Genomic DNA, 10,155 nt, shown 5'->3' with positions numbered 1-10,155 from the left:
TGTTCCTATGAAGACATTAATTGATGGGGAGTCTACCACTTCCTTGGTAATTTGATGAAAAATACTTCTGAGGTACAAGCTAGGGATCTCTCCCTCTTGTTTTGTGTCTGTCTCATTAAATGTGGTTWCCACAGTTTGAAATCTGTGAAAATTTAATTGTACTAGCATGGCCAGATTGCCACCATAGTCTTCAGGACCACAGAACAGTCCAGATACTGTTTAGCAGTATTAAGAAAACAAACAAATAAACAAGCAAACAAAACTGAGTAAATAATGAGTCAGAATTTCAGCTGGGACTATTTGGCTTTCAGCTGATGTATTTTTGCTATGGCCTTTATGGCTGATACGAACAGGTTTTTGCATGTGTAGACAAATGGGAATCTGAGGAGGCCAGTGTAAGGCAGAATAAAGTTAGAAACCACCAAAATAGTGCTGTGGCAATAACAAAGAATAGACTAAGGACTGAATCAGTCCTCTTTCTCTCTCTCTCTCTGCACTCTATTCCAAAATGATGAGATTAAATCCCAGGAACTGTGTTCTGTTATACCAGTATACTTTGCTTTTTAAGCAGCCCTCAAAATGTCTTCAGTCAACTATAGGCATTACTTTCTTCTAAGACAGATTTTAGAAATGCTTTCATTATGTAGCATTTCTACTTTTAATCTTAAATGATGGAAGTGAAGGGATGTCCTAATCCCTTTCCATCTGAATCACGATGGTTATTTTACATTTTAAATAGTTTTTCTGCTACCTCTTTTCCCAGTACATTGTGCAACAGCTTTTGGGTGAGGAAAGGATCTTCTGTTTGTTTTTATTTCATTTTTTATTTTCACATCATARAGAAATTTTAAGGATTCATTTTTTTTCTCAATATTTTCCAGATCTGAATTTCACAATGAAATCATAATACTAGCATACGTTTGACCACTTATTCAAAGAAAATCATCTTCCACTAATACGCTCTCTACTGACGATTCTTAATTTCCTGTGTAATTTTATTATTGGCTTCACACTATGTATTAATTGGCAAAGGCTCAGTGCTTTGATAACTCCTTAATTCCACTGGCCATAATGACATAGCCCAAGGTGTTTCGTTAATATTTTTGTTGGATGTATATTAACAAAAATATATGAAAACTAGATGGCTCTGGATGGGAATGGTAATGGATCTCATCTTCTTGGCATTTTACATCCAGTCCAAGACTTTAGAAGCAGAAGACATGAGTTTCACAAGGTGAAACTTTGCTTGAGTATGTGCTGTGGAAGAACATTGGCCATGCACCTAGACATAAACAAAATTGATGCAAGACAATCATTCTTTTCAGTGCTTCATAGATTTCTGRACAAGAATATATAAGGCAGCTGAGTAAGGCTGGAAAATGTGATAGAAGTCCTGTTTGGAAAAGCAAACAGAGGCTAGGCAAGATAGTTATCTCAAAAGCTGCTGTTTTCTCTGTGTGCAGGCAACACGATTGAGCCCCGAATGTTCACAGAAACCCCAAATCCTAAGCTTTGGAAGAAATATCTGGGGGTTTATGYTCCCCACTCAGTGTTGTATCAGCTAAGCAGGTTGCCCTGGACTATCTCGTTATAGAAGGTTGTCRGATTGATTAAACATCATTGCCTCTTCAGAAATCCAGGTTGACTATCCCCAATCACCATTTTCCCTCTGGTCTCTGAGACCTGGGAGTCCTGAAGGCAGGTGAAACCAGTAAAGATCAAGGCAAAGACTGCATTGAGTACCTGCTTTTCTTTTGTATGGGATTCTCCCAAGAAGGTCTTGGGACAGTCTGCCATTTGGCTTAATCCGTCTCCTCTCCTGAAGTTCAGGCTTCCGTAGCTTATCTAGAAACAAAACTTTTTTTTTCATCAAAGTGAAAAATCAAGCTTTCTAGCTTAAGTGGGGGTTTTGTCATTGAACAGAGGGGTAAGTATTATCGTATATATTTAGCTGATTTTATTAATTCTAGGAGTTTAATATATTCAGTATTTCACAGATTGGGTCTCTCACCTTAAATAAAAATTTGCATTAACTTTTTATACTCATTTTTTATATAAAATCTAACAAGTGATTTTTTTTTCCTCTCACCTTATCTGTATGGTATGCTGCATGTTGCATATTGTTTATAGCCTCTACTACTTGGAGGATACTTGTGTGTATTGACACGTATTTTGGCAGTGAACTTCTGTAGATCTCAGTGGTTTAATCTTCTTTCTGTTTGCAGCAAGTGCAAAAACTTACACACTAAACTGAAGAAAGATGAGACAGCCAACCTCTCCAATTATAGTTAAAATACAGATTTTGTTTTTTATGGTTATATTTCTTCTGACTTTAGACAAGAACACATATAGGACAGATTAGAGGAATTCACTATGGCACCAAGGAAATGAAATTCACAGATTATTAGACGGATATTAACTCCCGGGAGTTCATCTGCTAGAGAACTGAGGTAAGCAGTGGATAAACAAGGCTTGAATATGTAAGAACTACTTTCTAAGTTGCTTCCCTTTTTCACCTGAATTCTTTCAAAGCTTCTACCATTGTGGCTTTGCCCTTAGTGTCTCATTGTTCTAAATTACTCAWAAAGTCATTTTTGCAAGCACTGAAATAACACAGGGTTGCCATTGGATTCCCAAGCATGTCTGAAGCAAGATGTCTATGAAATTCACTGAAAAGTATATATATACTTTGGAAGATATCTCAGCATTTTTTTTTTCAGATCCACCTGTTTTGGAAAGTTTGCTTAATTTACAAAGTGGAGTTACTTCAGACCAAAGATGCAAGAGGAAATGATTTACATCAGGAYACAGTTTTATTGTGTCTCATTGTTTCTGCCTAGGGAGACTCAAGCCCTGAGTCAATATACTTGGTCCTGAATTCAAAATGGGAGCACTGGTAGTTAACACAAACACTGAGCTGAAGTGGAATCTGAAATAGAACTGTGTGGCAAGATTATGTGCAGAAGGTTAAAAGATCAGTTTGAAATTGTGTAGATGTGGATGAGATTGACAGCATTGTCGCAGTCTTCTTTTTCAGTCGTGGGTAAGGTACTTCTGATGCCATTCAATTTCAATTTACTTTGAGCATCTAAATATCAAGTATCCAGGGTAAGATACTTTTTCAGACTTCATCAAGCACCAATGGAGAATCACTTGGTCTGTTATCAGTTTTCTGCTGTGGTCAGTTGAGAGGAACTAATCTAATATAAGTCATATCGTCTAGGTTAGGGCCATGATCCATTGCCTTGCTTGTATATCTTTCTCTTGGTACATCAAGAAAAAAATGTCTTTAACAGACATCTTTAGAAAACATACCTATTTAAAGTAGGTATTGTTAGGTGGGATAAACCCCATATTTAATCCTCCAATTTATTAATATTTAAGCATATTTAATTAATAAGATAAATTCCTGATCAGGATTCTCTGCTCATTTATTCAGAAATGTAGATTATTTTAATGCACCAGRCAAATCAGGGGTTAAATCAACATAGATTTTATTGCCGTGAAATGTTCAGTCAAAGGTGGTCATTATCTTCATAGACTCATGTAAAACAAGTAGTTTGTATAGGAAATAGAAATATAAAAGATTATGTTTTTCACCACTGAATTATAAATTAAGTTAAATTAAGTGGAAGGAAAAAAAAATCAAACAAAAAAACCTTCAAAACAATAAATAGGACATTTTTTTGTTGGTGACCAAGTGAGCACTYACATTTAAATACAATCACAACAGCTGCTGTACAGAACATAATTCATTGTACAAAATAAAGAAAAGAATAGCAATAAAAATATCAGACCCCTCCAAATGACCTTCATCTGGCAAAGGAAAATAGCATTATCTTCTTCTCTCCCCCATTCCCCACACAGCTATACTTGAAGTCTTGTAGAACCTGTAATGAGGTCAGAGGTGGAGAATATTTTTATAATTACAGTTCCTGTATAATTATGTTAGTTGATTTTTCTTGTGTTTCAGGCTTTTATCTTCTACCAATGCTGTTTTTTTCTTGACCTTGTAAGAGCAGCAGAGCTGTCTCTCCAAAGGGTAAAAGAAAGTCAGATGACCTTGGAATTCACCAGCAGCTCTTTTGGGTACCCAAGATATCTAAGACCAAAACTTGTTTATTTGTATTAATGAAAAGTAGTTAGAGAACATGGCTTTCAGGACATTAAAGCAGACCCTCATGAGCTTTGCTGCAAACTGGTGAGCCACAGTTGTGCCAGTGAGTCATGTTCAAAGGAGGAGATGAGCTGGGGAGGTATTTACAGAGAAGTCCAGGATTTGGAAGGACTGTACATTGTGCTTGCTTTGTAGTAGATTTTATTTATTTATTTATTTATTTATTTATTTATTTATTTGTTTGTTTGTTTATTTATTTGCTTTTAGCAAAAATTAAAGAGAAATTTCAAAGACTGGACTCGTTGATTTGATGAGATAAAGTCTTCTCCCAATGGATACTGTATTTTGTCTTTAAAAAAGAAGAGTTCAAATTCATCCCTTGTACCAGTTCTCCAAGGCAACAGAATGACACATGGAAAGAATTAGGATTTTGGATGGCAGCAAACTGCTCTGTGTTGCAGTATGAAGGACAAAACTCATGTCTGTCTTCAGCTGAAGGTGGAAGAATCATCAGCACTTGTTTGTGATTTATTCCCCTTTACGGCTATATGAATATTTCCATTCTTTTGTCATCTGCATAAAACTCTCCTTTTGCTACATTTCTCTACTTTTAAATGGTACTAATGGAAGTTAGTGTGAATAGAGGTCCACAACATACAGCTGTGCCTGGAAGTGAGAATGCCACCCTCAGCTCTGAGGTGACCGGTGGTACCCAGCTCTGCCAGGTGCTCACCTTCAAAASTTAGTCACTACAGCTGCTCTTTGTGTTCACCTTATGCTCTGTGAATAACACCTTGCTCTATACATGTGGTTAGTCAGTGAGTCTACCTCATGAGTGAGTTGCTAATAAGTGTGAGTAGCAAGAGCTGACTTTTCTGAGTCAATGTAGTGTGTTTTTTGGTACTAATATGTAGTATTATGTTAGTGTATGCAAAGTAAGTTGTGGGACCTTCTTACTGTGTTTTGAGATCTGTGGAGGGAAAGCTAGACTACTGCTGAAATGTGTAAAGTTGGATAATGGACTGAAATTCCAACAGTTAGCCAACACTTGAACTATGTGTCCAGTGAGTCCATTTTTGACTTTTACAACACTCAGTGATTCACTGATTTGAGATGCAAGTATGGACAATTTTCTGTACTGCCTACTTTTTTGACCTGAATAGAATAAATAATTTCATCATCTCTCAAAAGGAGAACTTTTTTTTCCAGACCAGATTTATTTGAAAGTCAAAAAGATACAAATATTCTTCATTTTGCCACCCAGTAACTTCAAACCATGCCCTTCCTTCAGGCTGAACTAATTCATGAATGTGTTCTGAGATGGCTACATTTCCACAGGGACAAGGATTAAAAACATTAAAAAAGCAATGGGAATGTTGTGCTTGCATGTGTGGAAAGTGGGAAAGAACTCAGACTGAATTTTCAGAGGAACATCAGTTAATTCATTGCTTAAAGCCTCACTGAAAGTTCCATTTTCAAAAAACCAAAGATATTTTGACGCGAAGGTGCTTCTGACAAGTAGTTCAACACAAAAGACTGTATTGTAATAATTATTTTTCCTCTCAATGAAATATATCTACAGATAAGAAATATCACAGAGATCATGTGAATGACAACAAACTTTGCAAGTACCTTTTTAAAAGTGTCTTACTTTCAAAAGGTGTGAAGTTATTAAAGGAAAAGCAGGGCAAAGATCAGGATGCAAGGACAGGTAGCTTCTTAATGAATGSTAAGAATCTCAGGGAATTCAGTCAGCTTGGATAAAATCTGTAATGAAATCTTCCTAAAAAATCTGTAGATATGACAGGACTGGAAGCTAAGAGAGTTCAGCAGTGCTCAACTTCATTAATATTAATAGATCAAAGTTAATCCAGGTTAAAAATACTTTGTGAGCTGAAGAGCAGAAGCTAAAAGTACCTGTAGAACAGCAGAGGATGTAAACCTTTAAATAAATCATTGTAAGGACGTTGGAATATACTCAGAAAAGCTGAATATTCCAAGCAATACTGTATACATGTTATTTCCAAGATTAGACATTTGAATAGGATAATAATAAAATAATTTGGCTTTCTCAAAAGTTTTACAGAATAATCTACATATTGGGTCATTCCCCCTGTCTCCAAGAGTTTGATATTTTAGTGATAATTTTTTTTCCTTCTCTCCCTCTGCCTTGAAATCTACTTTAAATTCTTCATATTTTGAAGACGATCACAATTAAATAGCTTTACACTACATTTTTCATGTGGCAAATCAGTGGATCTGACACAGTCAAATATTTAATTTTTTCCTTCCACTTTCCTTTTCTTCCCTGCCTCCCCTCAGTCGGGACAATAGAAATAGAAGTATGAGTTTCTTTTTCACTGTCAGACAGTGGTGAGCTACTTTCACTTTCAGTTATCTCATGTTCTAGAGTAATATCACAATGCTTCTTTTAMAAACATCACTGGGGAACATGTATTTGATTTTAGCACTTTTCCAGAGTTGCCAAAGTGAAAAATTCATTCAGTAAAGGTTGAGTTCTGTTAGGCACTTAGCTGATCTTAGTGAGTTAAGGAGGTGGAGTCCCGTGGAGACACATCTACTGCATACAGAGGGAGCCTAGGTCCCTCTAAGTAGACATTTCAGTTATATAGCTACCATAGGTAGGACAAAGCTAGGCCAAACCACAAGGTTCCATATGATTTGCAGATTTCTTTACACAAGCAAATTTAACTCCAAATATATTTCTTAGTTGATGGAACTTCCTACTGATGTCAAGGGGAACAGCATCATGTCATAATTGCTTTGAMCTTGTTAATTGAGCCTGGCTCCCTACAACATGGTTGCAAATGCCTTTGGATAGTCTTCACATCCCCCAGGTTTGTGAATCTGAATGTGTTCATCCAAGATGTAATACAACATAAATTGCTTTAAAAATATACGTACAGTGTAGTCACTTGTCTATGAACACTTTTATCCTTTGGATCCTTTATATCTAGCTGAGAAAACACAATTCCAGGGCATGGTTCATCATTATTTTGGGACAAAATTCACCTTCACCCTGTAAGTACCTTTTCCTCTCCATTGATTATGAGGAAGATGACTAGTCCATGCACAATGGAAAATGCCACTATTAAATTCCTGCTATTACCTGTGGATAAGAAGGTGCTTACCTTCTTACACGATTCCTCCTACCTGCCTTGGTGTGGGCTTCAGTTGATTACCCAGAGGTATCTGCCTGCTACTGTTTTCTGGGATATTYCAGTTCCTGCTCCAGAACAGTCCTTATCTCCTATAGGTTTCATGTCATACCTGCAAAAACCCTGTGGCTATCTTAGATATCTCAACACATCTCAATGGTGTTAAGCACTTACATGTGGCAGCTATATGTTGTCTTACGGTAGCATGAGAGGAATTGTCGTTTAGAAGAAAAGTTCTGGTTCTGTTGACTTCAAAGGGARTTTAGATGACCAGCATAATCCCACCCTATAACACCAATCATTTCTAACTTTCTCAATATTTTTTTTTTCATAGAAACAAGAAAAGGAGTGGAATAAGACTGTTGTGAAAGGATGAGTTAGAATGTGGCTAGGAAAATGCCTCCAGGCTCAAAGAAGCTTGAGCTCAAAGTATGCCTCAAATGTTCTCTTGGTTAGAGTGTGTGGTAGGTAGTAATATTTCAGTAGCAAAAGAGCAAGGTTATTAACCCTTTAACTGCTTTGGACCAAGCCCATCTGTCTTAGTTTTCTATTTTTTTTTTCTGTGTGTGAGTGGATTCTGTTAAAACTCTACACCTCAGATGGATTTCTAAAGACAACAAAGCTGCAGAAACAAGTTGTTGAAGAAAACAAAGCATCATAAAATCAAGGGAACACAAAAAGTGAYTCCAATTATCTGCATTGATCCAGTTGAACAGAGACCCAGATACAGCAATTTGCAGTGTTGTGGGACCAGGGGGTGAGAAGAGAGAGAACAGAAGCCCATGCTGTCATTTAATCTGAAGTTCACAGAAGGATCAGGGCTATTACTGAAACTGTCTTTATCTTTTTTCACCTTAGTCTGTGATGTTCTTCTCACAAGAGACACCATAGCTGCTTCTTGAATGGTCAGGACAATTTCCCAATGGATTATGGCCTCATTTCAGTGCAGCTTTATTGTACATTCCTATGTCAGGGTATGCAGTCCCCAACGCTGAACAGTTCATTCATCCGACAACCCGAAGATTTCTCTCTTGCCAGGTTTCCATAATGTTTCCCAGCGGTGAGTGGATCAAGCTTTTCTGATGGATCAGAGGAAGACCTTTCAATCTAGCCAGCGTTTGAGCAAAGCCATCATGCTGGAACCATGTCCCTCACCACACATACGCTGGCCCTAACTATGCTGCCGGAGAAAAGTGCTTCGAATTAGCCTGTGACAAATTTCACTGTGCCACCTCAGCCAAGTCCAGAAGTGCTTATAAAAAAGAGTGTTAGTGTATCATTCAGAACAATCAAATACTACGTGCACGAAAAAAGTTTAGAGCAACATAAATTTTAAAAAGTGACAATTTCATCACACATTTACTGTACACTGCTGTTCCTAGGGTTGAATACTTTCCTCTCTCATTCTCTCTCTTGCTTTTAATCTTTCTTATTCTCGTTTCCTTCTTTTTTTTTCTTTTTTCTTTTTTCTCTTTTTTCTTTTTTTTTACCCCTTTTTTTGGATTTGGTCCACTGGAGATAAATCACCCTCAATGATATATATATTTAAAAAAAATATCAGCAGCAAGACTCTCTTGAAATAGATTCTGTTTGATGTAGCTAGTCTGTCTTTTCTGTTTTGCCCTCTTTCACAGCAGCCTCTGAAGTTTTCCGCAGGGGGGCTTTCTCCGAGTTGGCGTGTCCTTGGCCGGATTCCGCCGCTCCTCCGTTTTTGTGCGATGTGTGCTTTTCCAAGTAGTTCAGCATTTCACTGAGAACAGTTTGGAAAGTGCTTAGGGCAGCACATATTGCAGGAGTTCCAAAACCATGAGTGATCAAACTACAAATGGGAGAGAGACAGAGAGAGAAAAAGAAAGAAGTGCACACACACACATAAATATATATGCACTCACATACATTGAAAAGTTTACAGTACACTGACATTGCTACARTGAATTTCAAGATTTGCTCCCTAAACTATTTATTACCTGTGGGAGAAACAGAAAAGAGAAGAGCAGTAGAGCAGACTACATACAGCTTCAAAGGTTGTTTTTTGGTAAAAGTATCAGCTCAGAAACACCCTGAGACAGATCYTCAGCTGATGTGGATTGACACAGCACTGTTGACTTCAGAGGGGCTAGGAGAGGATCTGTGCCCTAGGCTCTCTAGCGTTGGAACTGCTTCATTCCCAGAAGGGATGACTTCCTCCTTCTCAGGTATATAAAACTAGTTGTATGCAGCTTATTCAGGCTCCCAGATCAGACTCTTAAACAACAAGTTCTGGTTATTATGCATGAACATATGGCTGCATCTGTACTGGGAGTGGAGCAATGCCAAGGTGCAATCTTTGACTCTCATAGCAACTAGAACAATTTGACAGTGGCTATGCTAGGCCTTCTGAACAGCCACAGCGAGGAGCCCAAATTGCCTGTTGGGAATGGTCATTGGCCAATGCTAATGTCCCCCAAATGCCAAGGAAATATTTTGGAGAGAGATAATTCAGTTGGGGACTGTTCTAACAATTTAATAGTAAAAATAACCAAGTTCCAACAGAGTTGCCATTGTGGTGTTGAATTTACTAGTGTAAATTTATCCCAAGGCACTTTTTGCCCAAACAAGGAGTTTTCTCAAGACAACACTGAGATGCTGCACTGCAAAGTAGCTGAATGTCAGTGGTGTTTCTTGCTCACAATTACTGAAATGATTTATTAATCCAGTTGCCAAGCAGAGTTGCAGTGCGCTGGTCTCTCAGTTTAGAGGAGCATTTCAGCACACATACAGGTACCTATAGTGAATTGGAATGCTCTTGAGTCAGAAGAAGCATGGAGGTTTCCTAAAGATCCCTTGTCAGAGAAATCAGCTTTGTGAGGATGTCTCAGC

At 37.6% G+C, this 10,155-nt stretch overlaps 1 protein-coding gene across 1 annotated transcript in view; it reads right to left on the bottom strand.

Annotated features, from left to right (window-relative positions):
- Positions 1-8,816: 8,816 nt before the first annotated feature.
- The window catches only part of TFAP2D (transcription factor AP-2 delta), a 44,855-nt gene continuing 43,516 nt past the window's right edge, over positions 8,817-10,155 (bottom strand). Inside the window, exon 7 of the mRNA XM_026043599.1 lies at positions 8,817-9,115. Within this exon, the coding sequence (XP_025899384.1) occupies positions 8,896-9,115 (220 nt within the window). The 3' untranslated portion in view covers positions 8,817-8,895. The remainder of the gene's footprint in view (positions 9,116-10,155) is intronic.

The sequence above is a fragment of the Nothoprocta perdicaria genome, unplaced genomic scaffold, assembly GCF_003342845.1.
Source record: "Nothoprocta perdicaria isolate Ctin4 unplaced genomic scaffold, notPer1 scaffold_330, whole genome shotgun sequence".
Classification (NCBI taxonomy): Eukaryota; Metazoa; Chordata; class Aves; order Tinamiformes; family Tinamidae; genus Nothoprocta; species Nothoprocta perdicaria.
The sequence above is the reverse complement of the archived record's forward strand: the minus strand, read 5'-3'. Positions and strand labels throughout refer to the sequence as shown.